The 17191-nt window shown below is 41.2% G+C and overlaps 1 protein-coding gene across 1 annotated transcript in view; it reads right to left on the bottom strand.

The window, feature by feature from the left end:
• The window catches only part of parp6a (poly (ADP-ribose) polymerase family, member 6a), a 22574-nt gene extending 5850 nt beyond the window's left edge, over positions 1-16724 (bottom strand). Inside the window, exons 1-19 of the mRNA XM_057348087.1 lie at positions 16106-16724; positions 14394-14519; positions 12863-12940; positions 10973-11067; positions 10823-10883; positions 10649-10739; positions 10489-10555; positions 10265-10414; positions 9992-10142; positions 8103-8156; positions 7435-7530; positions 7160-7252; positions 6051-6176; positions 5811-5876; positions 3214-3281; positions 1471-1519; positions 1254-1366; positions 647-719; positions 50-191 (exon numbers count right to left, since the gene is read on the bottom strand). Of these exons, the coding sequence (XP_057204070.1) occupies positions 50-191; positions 647-719; positions 1254-1366; positions 1471-1519; positions 3214-3281; positions 5811-5876; positions 6051-6176; positions 7160-7252; positions 7435-7530; positions 8103-8156; positions 9992-10142; positions 10265-10414; positions 10489-10555; positions 10649-10739; positions 10823-10883; positions 10973-11067; positions 12863-12940; positions 14394-14396 (1576 nt within the window). The 5' untranslated portion in view covers positions 14397-14519; positions 16106-16724. The remainder of the gene's footprint in view (positions 1-49; positions 192-646; positions 720-1253; positions 1367-1470; positions 1520-3213; positions 3282-5810; positions 5877-6050; positions 6177-7159; positions 7253-7434; positions 7531-8102; positions 8157-9991; positions 10143-10264; positions 10415-10488; positions 10556-10648; positions 10740-10822; positions 10884-10972; positions 11068-12862; positions 12941-14393; positions 14520-16105) is intronic.
• Between the last annotated feature and the right edge of the window lie 467 nt (positions 16725-17191).

Raw genomic sequence — 17191 nt, 5'->3', positions numbered from 1 at the left:
GAGAGGGAGAGGGAGAGGGAGAGGGAGAGGGAGAGAGAGAGAGTTGAGATGTTCAGATGAGTAACAGGCGAGCAGACGTGAATCCACAGCGGCGACACGGACGACACAGGTGAAGATCTACCTGAATATCCGAAGGAAATACTGGATATAGGGCTGAGATAGATGCCCTTCCCATACGCTGCTCCATGCAGCTTTCATGAAAGAGAAGAACACAACAAACTTCACATCCACAAGAAACAACTACACACCGCTCTGCTCAAGTGACCAATCGCGCTCGAGCAGGAGAAGAAAAGCATGATGGGTAAAGAAAGCTGTGGGGATGCTGGAGAGAAACGAGACGGAAGAGAAGCGAACGGTGATGTTCTCTGTGATGATGATGAAGGTTTCATGATCTTCTCATGATGACACAGCGACAGGAAATGATGAATGACCGGTGATGACACAAAACACACGAGCGGTGAGGATGCTCTCATTGAAGTGGAAATGCTTTTACGTTTGACATTCTGATTAAACACTGCCACACGTTAAGACAGGAAGTAGCATTCTATTGGCTGCTGTCAAAACAGGAAATGAAGGACTTCTGCAGGACGAGGCAGTCCAATGAGAACATGAGTCTGTGATCATGTGACTGATGTGATTTACATACCTGTAGTTTGGTGTATGACGCGTTTACCAGCCCGTTCCTCAAAACAGAGTGCCAGTTCTCAATGTGTGAACCACTGCAGACAGAATCACCAGAAATCAATGTGAGGATGATGCATGTTTTACTTGTGCCCTCCGGACAATACAACGGGTTCGAGTTTTACGGGCAAAACACCACAACGATCATCCAGAACACCCTGACATCGATCTCATGTCCCGCAGTGATTTACTGTGTACAATAAGAGCTGCTGACCGTACAGAACGATGCAAGAGAAACAGCACAGCGGATGCGCTTTTCAAATCTGCCACGAGTGTATTTTTAACCACAAACGTCTGGAGATATTTTTGCTGCGTGAAGGGAGGTTTTGTGCTAGTGCTTGTGGGCTGTTTTTGGACCATTCGGATGTCTTACGAGGTCTAAAAATAAGACAAAAGTGCATACGAGTTTAAATATAGAGCTGCTGGATCATAGAAAAATGCCTGAAAGAAAAGAGTTATTTCTGTAAATAGCCCGTCAGCTTTATAGCAGACTAATGACGGAGATGTTGCAGAATGACATCATCAGGCCGTGTGGAGGATGATCACCGTGAGAGCGTTCGCACGGGACTCACTGGAAAGCGAAGGTGCTGCCGTAGAGCTTCTTGGCGGTGCGGAACCGAGCTTCTTTAGCCGGCGGACTGCTGAGCAGCAGAAACTGATGTGATGTGTGCATGAACTTCAGCTGCTGGAAACACAACACACATCCACACGTGAGCAAACACACGCTTACGCAACACACATGAGCCAACAACACATGACATGGGCCGTGTTGAAAAGAGTTCAACTCACCCTACTGAGAGGAAGCTTCACGATATGAGACCTGTTACTGGATATGATCCTGAGAGAGACATTGTTCAATTTCAACCAACATCTAAAACACCATTTACCATTACACAAGAATGTCCTCGCTGTCCTTCTGAAACCTTGTATGTTTGAGTTCCCTGCTTTAAAGGAAATTAACTGATTAGATGATTAAATACTGTGTTGTCGTGTTTAACAAGCACCGTTTAAAGGCACAATAGGTGATCCTGTCCAGAAACACTTTTTGTCACGCTGGTTGGAAACCTCTGCACATCCTGATAGCAATCAATACGTAAAGTGGTCCAATTATATTTTTATAATTATGCATCGTCTGTGAAAGGCGTAGGACCAAAAAAACATTCGCCCAATCATTGCATTTGGTCCGAACGCAATGACAGGTCATGTGCACATTTTTAGTCGACGTATCTTGCATGCCACTGCGCACCCTGTTCACGCAGACACCATCCGTCACACGTAGGGAGATAAACAGCTGGAACCTAACTTCCCCTTGTCAAATGTGTGCAAGCTGAACACTGCAAAAAATGACATTCTTACGAAGCATTTTTGTCATATTTTTAGTACAAATATCTCAAACTTCTTAAATCAATATACAATTAGTTGACCAGAAAAGTGACTTAAGATATTTAGTCTTGTTTTATGAAAAATAATATAAGAATGAAGTAAATTTATGGTAAAACAAGCAAAAAAATCTGCAAATGGGGTTCTTTTTCTCAAGAACCTAATTCAAGTTTATTTTTCTCACCCCGTTGGCAGATTTTTTTGGCTTGTTTTTACCATAAACTTACTTCATTCTCGCATTTTTCTCCTTAAAACGAGACTAAATATCTTGGGTCACTTTTCTTGTCAAGAAAGTGCATCTTGATGTAAGAATGTTTAGATATTTGTACTACAAAACAAGACAAAAACACTTAGTAAGAATATCATTTTTTGCAGTGAACAAAAAGAAAGACCATCTTCAAAACTGCAAAGTTGTGAAAGCAGAATTCCATTCGCAGACACATTCCGGTCCCTGTCGGTCGGTTCGCGGTCGCTTTCCGGGGGATTCACAGGACATGGGTGTGAAAAACTCCTGGCCAAAACAGGAGTGTTGACGGGTGTGATTATAATCGGTGTTGCTCTTCCACGCTACGGGAGTCAAGGTTTCAAAGATGATGCCATGGTCACGACAGGTAGGTACATGTTATTAGATTTTGATGGGTTTTGATTATGTTGCTTATGTAGTTTGATGACCTTTATGTATTACATCGTTACCCAGCGTCTAACGGGAACTATGCTGCATCTAATCCCGTTTTAAAGCTGTTGTTTACGTTAGCGGTTTTTGCTATTGTAGTTCCGTTATTTACTTTGTACTGTAACATGTTCTCACTGGTGAATGACACATGATTTTATTGGAATTGATCCAAGAGCTTCTGGTTTGTGTGCGTTCGTGTGTTGTGGAGGAGGCGTGGCTTTGGACAGCGATTTCACATGGAGGGTGGGATCATGATTTCAGTGCTAGCAAGTTAGCACCTTACCAAATCAGCCGTTCCGCCTTCCATACTTTTCATTGGTTAGATATGTACATTTATAATAGATATTTATAAACCCTGTGACAAACTTAAAGGGTGATTAATAATAATGATTTATGACAAAAAAGTCAGGAAATATGACATTAATGTTAATGTTGTACAGTTATGATGTCAGATGTGTGATGCTGAAGACTGAACTCACCACTGCAGTAAGGGATGAGCCAACGGGTCCAGTTTATCCATCTGCTTCTTAATCTCCAGATATGAGCCCTAAACACACATGAACATCATTAACACACCAGACATTACACTAAACATAACAAAAAAACCCGAATGATCACAAACATTCTCTTTTCATCAAAACCCAGCGAATGCGATTTACCGTTTTCTACATAAAATCATCTTATATAATGTAAAGAACACTCTATGAAAATATAACCTTGATATATTTAATTTGACTGCGTAAAGACTTCAAGTCCTTTTTGTGCAATATAATAAAAACAGCGTCAATAAAATGATACATTTTCGTATTTATCGTATTATGAAAATGTGTCAATACACATCATTTGTATGTCTATGACTCCAGTCCAGTGGTGTAAAGTATTGGAGTAAATGTACTTAGTTACTTTACTTAAGTATCTTTTTGGCTACTTTGTAGTTGTACTGAGTATTAAAGATATTAGCAACTTTTACTCTCTACTTAACTACATTTTTGAACAAGTATATGTACTCTTTACTCCACTACATTTGTAATGACTAATGCAATTACACATTACATTTTGCATGACACCTATCTTATAATTAATATCGCCATTCACAGGGCAATGAAGGTACTACAATCTTGTGGATTTTGCCATAACTTACAAAAACTTGTCAACATGGCTTCTTTATATGAATATGAGTGCAGTATCAGGTAGATGTCAATCACTGGCGGTTTATACATGGTTAGCCCTTACCCGCTATTTCTACAGTAATATATTGGCAACACTGTTGCCAGCTAGTTACTGTAGGTCACACATCTACAAAAGCTCTTATTTTTAAAACTAACTCTTCCTAAATGTGCTCTAAACATGTTTGCTCAAAATTTGACCATATGGTGGGACTATTGCCATGAAGTGATGTAAACCAGTAAAGAGAATGTGTAGTATTTCAATTTTCAAAAGTGCTCTCACACTATATAGACAAAATATTAACCTATAGAATGAGTCGGACACAGAGAAATGAACAATTCACATATGAATCTCAACAATGGTGACAATCAACTGAACAGCTTCATGCTGCAATGCATGCTGGGTACATAGTACAAAACTCATTCATGATTGTTTGTCACCATTGATGAGGTTTGTATGTCAAGTGTCTAACTGTGTCTCAATTGCAAAGAAAGATTTTCTGACAGAGATCTTTCCATTATAACATGTAATCACTTTACCAAACATATCTTAATAAATCTTAAATGCTATATTATTATTATTTAATGATTGAATTCTTTCAGATGTATCTTCAGTTACTAAGCAAACATAAAGTTGCGGTTCCTGTAAAGTCCCTTTCAGTGTTATTGTATAAGTGTACATTTTAAAGCTACAAGAAAGTCAAAGAGTCCAACCAAAGCAAACACTGATCGCCATAATGGTGACTTAAAACATAATTGAACCACTATGAACTCGAGTTAAATCTCAATAAGATCTTACACAGATGACAGAAATAAAGTGAAAGTGGTGTCTGTAATATGTGAAGATGTTATTGATGTTTGTGTTTAATTCTCCTCTGGTGAAATCTTGACAGATTTATTGTGTTCATCTGTTATTTACACTTGTTCATCTAAGACTGTGTGACTTAAGTGCGTTAATAGATTCTTTAATAATGTATCTTCAAACAGCCATTGCAGTAGTTTACTGTAAAACACCTACAGTAACTAGCAGGCAACAGTGTTGCCAATATATTACTGTAGAAATGGCAGGTAAGGGCTAACAGTGTATGTGAAATGAGGACATGACTGCAGCTGGCGATGAGGCCCAAACCAGCATGTCCAGTGCAAAAAGGCTTTGACTTTTTAATTCTACTTAACATTATTTTATTTATCTGTTATATTGAAGAGACCTTTTTGAAGGACTTTGGTTTACTTATGAGCACTTGAGCTTAAATGAGACTTAGGGTGTTTGTAATGACGTAGGTTATGGTGTCGACCATGATTTGTTGCAATTTTGAGGTGTTCAGTCTTATTATGATTTAAGAAAATAAATGCGATTGCTCACCTCACAAATCAACTGTTTCTAGTTTTTCACTGATGTGTCTCTTAAGTGTTGAGGACTAGTGCTGCTTTGAGCCTACATTCAGTATGAGTAAAATACTCAAGTACTGTTAAAATCAGATACTCAAAGACTTTTACTCAAGTCGTTTTGGAATTGGTGACTTGTAACTTGTAATGGAGTAATTTTCACTGCAAGGTATCTGTACTTTTACTTAAGTATGGTTTTCAGGTACTCTTTACACCTCTGCTCCAGTCGTTTAATAATTCGACTGTGTGACTTGAGCCTGAATGTCACCGACGGTGTGACACGTCTTTGGTTTGAAGCCTGTGGTGAAGTTGTTACACAAATAATATCAAGTTTTAGTGCGAACTCCATCAAACACCAAAAAGGTCCAACACCAACAAAATCCAATAAACACCAACATTCAAAGTTCTCCTTCCAATTTGATCCAACAAACACTGCTTGTGCTTGTTGGATGAATGTGAATTAGCTTTTAGATTGAATGAGTCCACTGAAAAACAAGCTGAAGAAGAGAAGCAGATGTACACACCTGTGTCATCTCTCGTATAGACATCACACTGTCAAGAGCTTTCTGTAGACGCTCATAATTCTTCTTCTGTTCAGCACAGGGTTCACACAGTGGCCACACACACACACACACGCACACACGCACGCACACACACGGAAAAAGACACGTGATGCCGGTTAAAGTCAGTTCACTCCTTCACATACACACTCAATCATGTAACAGATGTGTGTGTGTTTATGTGTTGTGAGTAGAGAGGGTCACCTTGGGGTTGAAGGCGAGTGTTTTGGGGTCAGTAGGGTCGACCACAGACGGGTACGGCTCAAAGATGATGCTCTTGCGGGGCGACTCCAGGGCAGCTCGACACATGGCCACCAGCAGATCAACCACCTGAACATCAACAACACAATCAGCTGTGTGTGCGCGCATGTGTGTGTGCATGTGTGAATGTGAGCGTTTGCGCGCGCGTCTATATGTGTGTGTGTGTGTGCGCATGTGTGTGTGGGAATGTGTGAATGTGTGAGTGTGTGTGTTGGAATGTATGTGTGTGCGCACGCATCTGCATGTGTGTGTGTGTGTGTGTGTGCATGTGTAAATGTGAGTGCGTGTGCGTCTATATGTGTGTGTGCGCATGTGTGTGTGGGAATGTGTGTGCATGTGTGAGTATGTGTATGCATGTGTGTGTGGGAATGTATGTGTGTGCGCACGCATCTGTATGTGTGTGTGTGTGTGTGCATGTGTGTGTGTGTGTGTGTGTGTGTGTGTGTGTTCATGTTTGTATATCCCGGTGGGGACCTAAACCTGAATACACACCAACACATGGGGACTCGTGTCACCGTGGGGACTAAAATTGAGGTCCTCATGGGCACAAAAGCTAATAAATTGTACAGAACAATATTTTTTACAAATCTAAAAATGCAAAAAGTGTTCTATGATCTTTAGGTTTAGGGATAGGGTTAGGGATAGGGGATAGAATATACAGTTTGTACAGTATAAAAACATTACGCCTATGGACTGTCCCCACAGGGATAATAAACCAGACGTGTGTGTGTGGGAATGTGTGTGCATGTGTGAGTGTGTGCGCATGTGTGTGTGTGGGAATGTGTGTGCATGTGTGAGTGTGTGCGCATGTGTGTGCATGTGTGCACGTGTGTATGTGTGTGCGGATGTGAGTGTGTGCATGTGTGAATGTGAGCGTGTGTGCATGCGCGTCTATATGTGTGTGTGTGCATGTGTCTGTGCGCATGTGTGTGTATGTGTGTGCGGATGTGAGTGAGTGTGTGTGCATGTGTGTGTGCGTGTATTCTGCATTTCATTGCCTTGTTTTCATGTATAATGACAATAAAGTCATATGCGTGTGTGTGTGTGTGCACCTCAGCGCCGGTGGCCACCTCCTCAGCCGCTCCAGACATCACACCCAGTGTGTAGAATGAAAACACGCACAGTTCTCTCGTGCACACCGCAGGCTGGCGGGAAAAAAACAACCAATCATGTATTCATTCACATGCTGCATAATTCTGTTCACCTTTCATTTTTATTTACATCTATATTTTGGTGTTGTTACAGTGACACGATGTACAGAAGATGGAGGAGGGAAACCAGCATGAGCCGACCGCTAGAGCACAACAGTAAGAAAGTCAAGTCTCACCTTCAGCATGGATCCGTTCTGAAAGACGTGCTGCTCATCACACACCACACAATACTCATTCAGAGTGGGGATACGCTGCTCGGAGTATTTCATGATCTAACACAAGAGAAAGAGACAGAAAATAACCAGAAGACACGCTGTCCTGATCTCATCTTCTGTTTCACGATAACACAACCTGACACATGAATCAGAGCCGTCAAACTCAAAGACACGTCAGGAATGATTGTGTTTTTATCAAACCAAGCACAGTTCAACTTCACATGAGAAATACCAACATGTCAGTATCAATAAAGAAACAGACGATAATAATGATTATCTTACAATAATAATAAAGGTTCTGGATCTTTCGTTTGGACACGCATCTAACTTCTTTTCATCCGGATGTGATTTTCTGTTGTAGGTGTGGTAGGACATCACATCGTCATGAACGTGAGACATGTTAGATGTATTTATACTCACTCACACGGTCACTCAAGGCCTGTCACATGACTCGCATCAAGACTTCAGCACTGACCGCATTCATCATGACTGAGCGTTTGTCTGGCACGAGTCACGTGACGGGACCTCAGGACACCGCACTGCTCATGCACAGACGGCGAGACGTGCAGCGGGGCATCGTGGGAGAGGGTGATGTCATGCATGCAGGAGCGGCCGGCGCGTGTCGGTACCTGCACTAGGAAGCCGTACTCCAGCGTGGGGATGTTCTTGCAATGTCCGCCCGCCTGGGATGAGAAAAATAACTCAATCAGCTGTCGGGTGGTAATCTGCGCTGGGGCCCTGCCCGCCGGGACAGCCACAGTCTGATGGGTTAACGGAGACAAAGCATTATGGGAAAGGGTGCCAGCTTATGCCGTGTTAGGCGAGGGGGTGTCGGAGGGGCTGGGGGGTGTGAGGGGTAAATCATCATCTAATCTGCGCCTGGGATTTATCCGTCAGATTAGACTCCAAGGGTCATGGAGTTGTGGCTATGAAGCGGGGTGGCCAGATGTCCTCATTGTGTGTCATTTTGTCCTACAGGTATGTATTCATATTTCATTTGAATAAACAATGCTTTTCCAATCTGAACGGAAGCCGAAACATTCACTAAAATCGTATTGCGTGTGAAACTCATCGCGTCATCTGGTCACCCGGGTATGAAGCAGCAGGAGACATGAAAGGAGTAGTTCACTTCAAAATAAAAAGTTCATGATGATTCGCTGACCCACGTGTCATACAAGCCATCCGTGTGTTTATTTCTTCTGTCGAAAACAAATTGAGGCTTTTGAGGAAAGCTTGCCAGGGTTCTTCTCCATATAATGACCTTCAACGGGGGGCTGTTGGTTAAGGTCCGATGAATAAGGGGGTTGTCTAGCCAAACGATTAGTCATTTTCCAAGAAAACTAAAACATGATATACTTTTCAAAAATAAATACATGGCTTGCACTGCCTCCGCGATCCCTTCCACGACTTCCGAATGACGTTGGAAAGGTCACGCGTGACGTAGATTTCAAAAGATTTGAACATTCCTGATATGCACACGAACTGACCATTTGCACAAACACATATAACGTGTCATTCGACATCAAAGAGCTTTTGAACGGTCTTCTTTCTCCACACTCGTAAACACTGGGTCGGAACTTCCGCTTAAGTCACGCGTGAGTCGTGACCCTTCCAACGGGAGTACATGAAGTCTTGGACGCGCTACATTGGAGGCACTCCGAGGCAGTGCAAGCCATATATTTATGTTGTTAAAAGTATATCTTTGTTTTGTTTTCTTGGATAATGACCAATCGTCTGGCTACATAACACCCTTAATCATCGGCTGGAGTCGTGTAGAGCCTTTCGAAGCTTAACCAACAGCCCCCCATTGAAGTGCATTAGATGGAGAAGAACCCTGGAAAGCTTTCCTCAAGTCTCTTGACAGAAGAAATAAACACTCGGACGGCTTGTATAAGCCAGTTTCCATCACTCTGGTTTTATTCGCATTTTGAAGTTTCGCATAAGAAACGAGTGACGGAAACGCTAAATTTCGCATTAAAAACCATTGATTCGCAAAAAGGTTTTTACGCTCACTTGAGGTGGTTTTTCATTTTTGCAAAAAAGGGTTAATGCGAATAATGGGAGATTGAAACGCATTTGCCGAATAAATTCCTCCAAAAGGTCATGTAACTGCACTATACACAGCATGAGAAATGGATTTCTGTAATCGCCTCTTAGACCTGTCACGACTGTGTTTCCCAAACAGCAGGCATCCACAAAAGCACTGCATTCATTGTGTTTCCTAATCGTCTGCTTGCGCAAGTATTATTCTATATGAAACTGATTATATTCAGTGGCTTTTCTTAGTGGCAGTTTATTAGGAAGTGACGGTTGACTAGTTGGATGGAAACGGTGCTTATTCGCAAATGTTTTATGCGACATTCCAATTTTGCGCATAAGCTAAATTCGCAACTTTGGATGGAAACCCGGCTTCTGACACGTGGGTGAGTGAATTATCATGACATTTTCATTTTATAGTGATCTACTCCATGAAGTGTTTTGTAAGGACGGCGTGCGGTCGGGTGGACAGGAATCTGACCTGACTGTTCGGAGGGTAACTGTACAGCTCTCCTTTAGGGTTCTTCATGGTACAGGAGATGGAACGGTTCATGAGTCGAGTCACTCTGAGCTCCGGAACGCTCAGTTTGCCTTTCAACACCGTGTCCTGGATCAGAGGGAAACTGGGAGACCTGGAGCCAAGATGAATCCCACAGCCAACGCGTAACTCATCATTACAAAGAAACGCCATACACGTTTCAGTATCACGATCTGTTGTCTGAGAGGAAATCATTATTAAACGGCAATGCTATACTTAGGGATAGGAGAGAAGATACTCAGTCCAGCGCGGAACTTCTTGATGGTTCCTCCGGCTTTAAACCAGCTGTGTCGTTTCTCCTGTTGAGCTTTGAGGAACTCATTGCTCAGATGTTTCCACTGCTGAGCCGTGAACGCACTGAGGATCCTACAGAAAACAACACATCCACATGAGGTTTATATTCATGATGACTGCACAATAAACGCTTTCTGCAGACTTACTTCTTCAGCTGAAGACCCAAACTGAAGCTCTCTTTATTGGACGGCTGGAACACGTCCACAGACGGTTCTGTAAGAGAACATCTCACCATGTCACCTTGATTTATCAGACGAAAGATTACACTTAAAAAACAACCACTTCCTGAATAAACGATCTAAAAACCTGGTCCATCCAGGTACTGCGAGAGAGAGAAGCGCAGACGGAGAACGATGGGCTCCGTTCGGATCACCTTCCACGCGGTCGCCACCTCCTCCTGCAAACAAACGTTTTTACTCACATGTCAGCATCTGCTCGTAAGTTACCACCGTACATCGTGTGTGAAGCGTGTGTTCTCACATCCAGAAAGCCGATGTTGATTTGTAGGTCGATGTCCACGTCATCAATCGTGCCATATTCTCTGTGCAAAGATGAAGAGACGCGTGAATGTGAATCAGGTGTGAACACGCACAGATCTGGATCAGATGTGAAATGAGAGTTTGGGTTTACCTGACAGACACGGCGCTGTCCGTGTAAATGTCTTTTACAGCCTCAATATCAGCGTCCAGCTGCGGGTGACGGTAGAGATCGGCTGCACAGCTCCCCTACAGGTCAACAGACATATTACACATGTTAAACTGCTGCTGAAGAGTTCATAATGTTAGTTCGTGAGAGGGGAAATCTTTAATATTTTGAGTTTAAGAACTTAATTTCTTGTGTATCCATGATCAGTGCCATGGGTGATGTCAACTTTGAATCTCATGCGTGTTTCACTTTACGAGAAGTCCAGAAACAAAGTTATTAACATGCCACATCGAAATCAAAAATCGATTTCTGATTTATTTCCGAAGACATTTCAGGGCTTGACATTAAGCATTGTCATGTGGTTGTCCTTCGGAAGATAAATAAGGACATTTAAATTTGAAGTGTCAATATAATTGTTTCGGATTCTGATTGGTCAAGTTTGCTATTAAGCGTTTTACCTAGTGTGGCTGCCTGAAATTGGTTATAGTCTCTGTGATTGCTATAGAACAAAGGCGAGTTCTGTGTCTTTCTTTTTTTTTAACTGTACAATAGTGGTACATTTATCCACATAAATTACTGTAGTAAACTATAGTACTATTTACTATATTAAACTGTAGTAAAATTCTTAGATACTATGGTGTTTTTGAACCTTACTATCTTACACTACAGTGTTTACTCCAGTTTACTACAAGGGTACTACAATTTTCTATAACAAATACTATAGTACACCACAGTATTTTTGTTCAGTATCAGTGTTCAGGTTAACGGGACTTTTATTTTGACGGGTCGTCGGGAAGACGCTTGAGTTTAAAGTCCCAGTGAAATAAAAAATGACCATGCCTATTTTGTCATGAAATATTGAAGCGTTTATTGTAAATAGTTGATCAATGTGGGTCATTCTCTTTTTAAAAATCGTGTGCCCTCATAATGCACTAATGTAGTGACTATCCATTTTAAATAACGTATGTTAAACGGCTTGGGCGGAGCATCCGTTAACTCCTCCCCTTCAACTGTCAGTCTGCTGCCAGTTCCAATTCAAAATGCAACGGCTGTTTTTATACATCCAATCAAATCGCAGAGAAAGACGAAAGCCACGCCCACTATTTTTCTCATTCAACATTCCTTTTCACTCGGAAATGTGTCAAACTACGGAAGAAAAACGATCGCAACTTCCGGTTCACGGGGACTTTAATGTGTGTTTGACGATAGCTTTTTTCAGTCAGTAGAATGTTAGTGAAATAAACTCTCAGAGCAACTGGAGATGAAGTTCATGTGTTTATATCCTCATACGGTGCAGACACGTCCACAAGAGCGTCACGCGCGTAGCACGTTAAACTGTGTAGTTCATTGACTCAGACACGCAGAAAAGCTTGATTACATATATAAATCACAGGATTGCGCGTCCGCATCTAGTTATATGGACACAATGCAGCCGGAAAACACACAAAATAGACTCAAACTAAGTAAAATAGCAGACCAAACCAAACTGTATCGCACGCGTGCTGCACTGGCTAATTTACTCTTAACACAGACCGATTTTTTCTTCGCACTGTACAGCCCTGAGTGCTATCTCAAGTTACTTGTCCGGTCACGCAAGTAAAATTCTTTCACTTATCTTTCACCATACAAAACATTTAACTTACTTTTCCCAGACAAGTGGACAAGCGTTAACGTCAAGCCCCGCATTTCTTAAACCGCTGGAGTCTTTTGGATCTCTCAAAAGGAAGTCAAAAACATCAGGGATGGCAAATTATGAGAGGATGTCGGAGGACGTTTTGGTGAAACGACCCCTTTAACTCACCTTTCAGTCATTTGACTTTATGATTCAAATAGTCTGTGATATCAGAAATAAGGTACATTTCAACAGTGTTTTACCTGAATGCCGTAGAGAAACTGCTCAGGTTCATTCTCACCATCAGAGTCCTCATCAGTCCAGACCTGACCTTTAATATCCTGAAACACACACACAAAAGTGTCATGGATTATTTCACTTTACTGTTTAGATGGGCTGAAATCTCTTCATTTTGTTCATAGTTTTGAGGATAAGACGTCACACAATCTGTCCATGCTGGCATCAGTCCGATTCGACTGCCAACTGACGGATGAACTTGCTCCAAAAAACAGCAGCGTTTGATTGGACGAACAGGCTGTGACATCATCAAACAAAGGTTCATAAATGTTTTTGCGATCTACACTATAACACATGATAAATACGTGCAGCAGCCGTGCTGATTTTCAGCCACCCTCAGAAGTGTCTCCTGAACCAGGTCAGATCTGTCATGATTTGTGTTTTTCTCCTGTTCAGTCTTTCTTTCACAGCCTGTGTTTTTATAAATGGCTTCGTGATCGGGGTAAAGTTAGGTTAACTGAATATGACGCTGGTCTCAGGCCGTACTCACATTTACACACTTTGCAATTCGGAGGCCCGCTTCAAAGAAACAGTTGGAGGCCCCCATTTATTTATTAAACACATTTGACATTCTTATATTTCGGTATTAAACTAATTCTATTCACCCTGTATTTTATTTGTTTAAACAGAACTATTTTACAATCAGTAAAAGACTCTTTTTTTAAAGAACTAATGTAAATTTAGTTCAGTCGGGCGCTACAGAAGAATTAAGCCGCGTCTGCTCCATAAAGCGCGTGCTGAGAAGTTTCTTTCTAAATTCAGGCGCGCAAAGACAAACGGGCAAGAGAAGGTTTGTTAGTATTTCGTTCATTTTAATATCCGGGAATTTGTCTTTGTTTTATTGTTATTGTGTATTTATTAAATTAACAATTATTTTCTTTTGTGTTGTAACGCTTTTATTATGTAATATCCATCGTATTCGTTTTAATTCATTAAACTACGTTAAATATAAGCGGGTTTGTCATTGTACTGTTTTGTTGTTTATGGATTATTTGTTAGGAATGAAAATGAGCAAACATTTTGAGCATAATTTTGTTAAAAGAAAAGCGAAGTTGTAAAGATCTAATGTTAAAGATCAAAAATGTTGTCAAAAGTTTATTAGTCGATGGAGAAAATATTCATCCCTAAATAAATGAAGAGTTTGGTTCCAAAATGAGATAACTCCCTTTAAAAAAAATCAAAAATCATATTTTTTATTATGTTATCATGTTTTTCTTGTGTTTTCTTGTGTTAGTTAGCTGTATTTTTTGAGTTATTAGGGCTTAAATCAAAACATACCAACTGCACTTTGATTGATATTAATTGGAAAGCACAATAAAAACATGATTTCTGAAAACACTGTGACCAGCATCACTTGTGCACTGTTGCCCTTTAGTTGCTCAAATGGTTTTCTATTGTCTGCCTCATTTGTAAGTTGCTTTGAATAAAAGCGTCTGCTAAATGACTCAATGTAAATACACGTCTCTGCATGTACTGTGTGTGGCGTCGGACACTCACCATTGGCTCTGGTGCGTCACAGACGTGTTTCAGACCGCATGAAGCTCCTCTCGTCCATTTCACATCAGCAGCGAAGCAGCAGCAGCTCTCACGTGGAGACACATCGGCAGATTCACACGCCACTTTCTGTGGACAAAAACAACACGGAAAACTAAAATAAAGCTCTCCAAAGCCATAAAACTATCAATAAAACTCATTACATTTAAAAACATTCCCAGCACAATGCAAATGAGTAAACACACAAATATACACAACGAGAACAATTCCACATTTACAGTCGCAGCGAGATCTGGATTTACCTCAATAGCTACAGTAAAATCATCTTTTATCAGATATAAAGTATTGTGTCAGGCATGAGAATTACCTCCCTTCCCGACATTTTAGCCCAAGACAACAGACACACCTGTCCAGTACAGATGACTGATCTGCGATGACAAACAGCACTGACACGACACAGACATGAACAATCCTCAAATCCCTCTCCAAACGAACAGACGTGTGATTATATCGCACAGACTCACACGGACAGATGAATCCGAGTCGTATCGTATCTACACGCCTGAAGACCTTTTCAGTAGACTTGGTAGTGGGCCAGTGTACAGCCCCATAGCAACCACCCTAAACACCTTAGCAACATCAAGCAGCACTTACAGCATCATCAGAAAATCTGCTCCTCTCGTGTGAAGCTGGACTGTGTTTTAGCTGAGCGCGCTCCTGTTCTTTCTCCTCTCCTCCACATCACTGCTGTGTATCCTAGCAACAAGCCTTCATGCTGCACGTCACCATTTCATGTGTGTGTGTGTGGGCACGTTCCTCTGTGTTCTCAAGCGTTCCTCTGCTCATGACATTTCTAATAACAACTGACACAACGACCACACAAGCACATCTCATGAATGACGTTCATATTTCACCCCAAACACCAAACAACAACATTGAGAGCAGAAGACATTTTGCTTTAAGAACATCCTTTTCAGGAATAATAAACCTATCTAAATATCAAAGTAAAACCGGATCAAAGTCATTTAAATGTGAAACATTTTCGATATTCAGATGACATGAATTTATGAATGCATGGGTTTCTCTGTACATGTCTAGATTGATTTCTCGGGAAAACAGACATTTTGTTTCTCATTACACAACCTGTATGTGTTTATAAAAACTCTGAGCGTCTGTGAACGTCAACAAACTGATCCGACCTACAGAAAACAACTTCATCACAAATCTTCTCTCATACTCATGTTTAACAGGGATAGTTCACCTAAAACAACAATTCTGTCACCATTCATTCATCCTCGTGTGGACGTCAATATTCTTCAAAATATCTTCTCTTGTGGTCTGTGGAAGAAAGTCATGCAGGTTTGGAATGACGTAAGGGTAAATAAATGACAGAATTTCATTTTAGCTGAACTATCCCTTTAAAGAGCATGTGCTTGATGGCCAATACCATAAACGCATAAACAAATATATAACACAATCTGTAAACATCAAATGAAAATAGCTAAGTGTAAATTCTACAAGACAAACAAATATTTGAGAACTGAAAATGATGAGACAGTCGGCAGATTTCATATTTGTATGTGATCGCATTCAGTCATTCACCCGCCCGCCCGCGGGTCACACAGCACATACCGATGTGGTCTCTTCAGAATGAACAACACAGACGTGCAGCATCCGTACCCCCTCCCCCACCTCCCTCCATCCGTGTGTCTCACCTTCAGAGGATGCAGCAGAGACCGACCGCCAGACTCAACACATCCACCGCCCAAAACGATGCTCTTAATATCAAAACAGAAGAAATAAAGCAAAAAGAGAACACTCTTCTCTAGTAACAGTCCTCCATTCTAATGCTCAGCCTCTCTCTCTCTCTCTCTCTCTCTGCTGTGTGTGTGTTTATCATTGCAGATCTCTGCTTCCAGTGCTGTCTTATTTTTTGCCTGACAACACAGTGAACTGAGCATGCTCAGTGAGCGCCAGCAGCGTGAGTCATGTGACCTACAGCTGATGAGAGAGAGAAAGGGACCGAATGCAGGATTCTGTAGTTTTTACTCAGCACTCGCTTATTTTACAGATTATTCTTTTACAGCTAGTGCTATTAATTGACACTTTGTTTTGTGTATTTGTGTGTGAATGTGTACATTTAATGTCTCTATGCTTTGGCAATGTAAAGACTCTTTTTAACATCAAGCTTTGAATCTGAATCAGAGGGAGAGAGATTCTATCACGCATTTGTCACAAGCATCTATATCTGTTGATCAACTCAAAGCTAACAGAAGTAAGCTAAGAGACAACATTTTGTGGGGTCATGGGAATTGTGTTGTTGAGGTCTTATGGAACATTTCTTACATTTTCTCTGTGTGTGTGCGCGTGCGCGCGCGTGCGTGCGTGCCGTGCGTGTGTGTGTGTGTGTGTGTGTGTGTGTGTGTGTGNGTGTGTGTGTGTGTGTGTGTGTGTGTGTGTGTGTGTGTGTGTGTGTGTGTGTGTGTGTGTGTGTGTGTGTGTGTGTGTGTGTGTGTGTGTGTCAAAAAAATAGCTAACGCTTTAGATTACGGCCCGCAATGTACCACATGATAAAACAGAATAGCGTTAGTAATTGTAACAATAATGTTCCTCTACAATACATATTTGCAGGTAAAGGGGAACAATATGCAAAGTTTGGGGAATAAAGTCAGGGAATTCAAAAACATTTATACTGTTAAGTATTTTAAAACTAAGGGGTAACTACGTATTTTAATATAACGTGGTATGCATGACTTGCAGTCTGCTACAACAATCTTAGCGAGAACATACACTACATGTTT

The sequence above is a fragment of the Triplophysa rosa genome, linkage group LG12 (genome assembly GCF_024868665.1).
Source record: "Triplophysa rosa linkage group LG12, Trosa_1v2, whole genome shotgun sequence".
In the NCBI taxonomy this organism is placed as follows: Eukaryota; Metazoa; Chordata; class Actinopteri; order Cypriniformes; family Nemacheilidae; genus Triplophysa; species Triplophysa rosa.
Note: the sequence above shows the minus strand (reverse complement) of the source record. Positions and strands in the feature narration are given on the sequence as shown.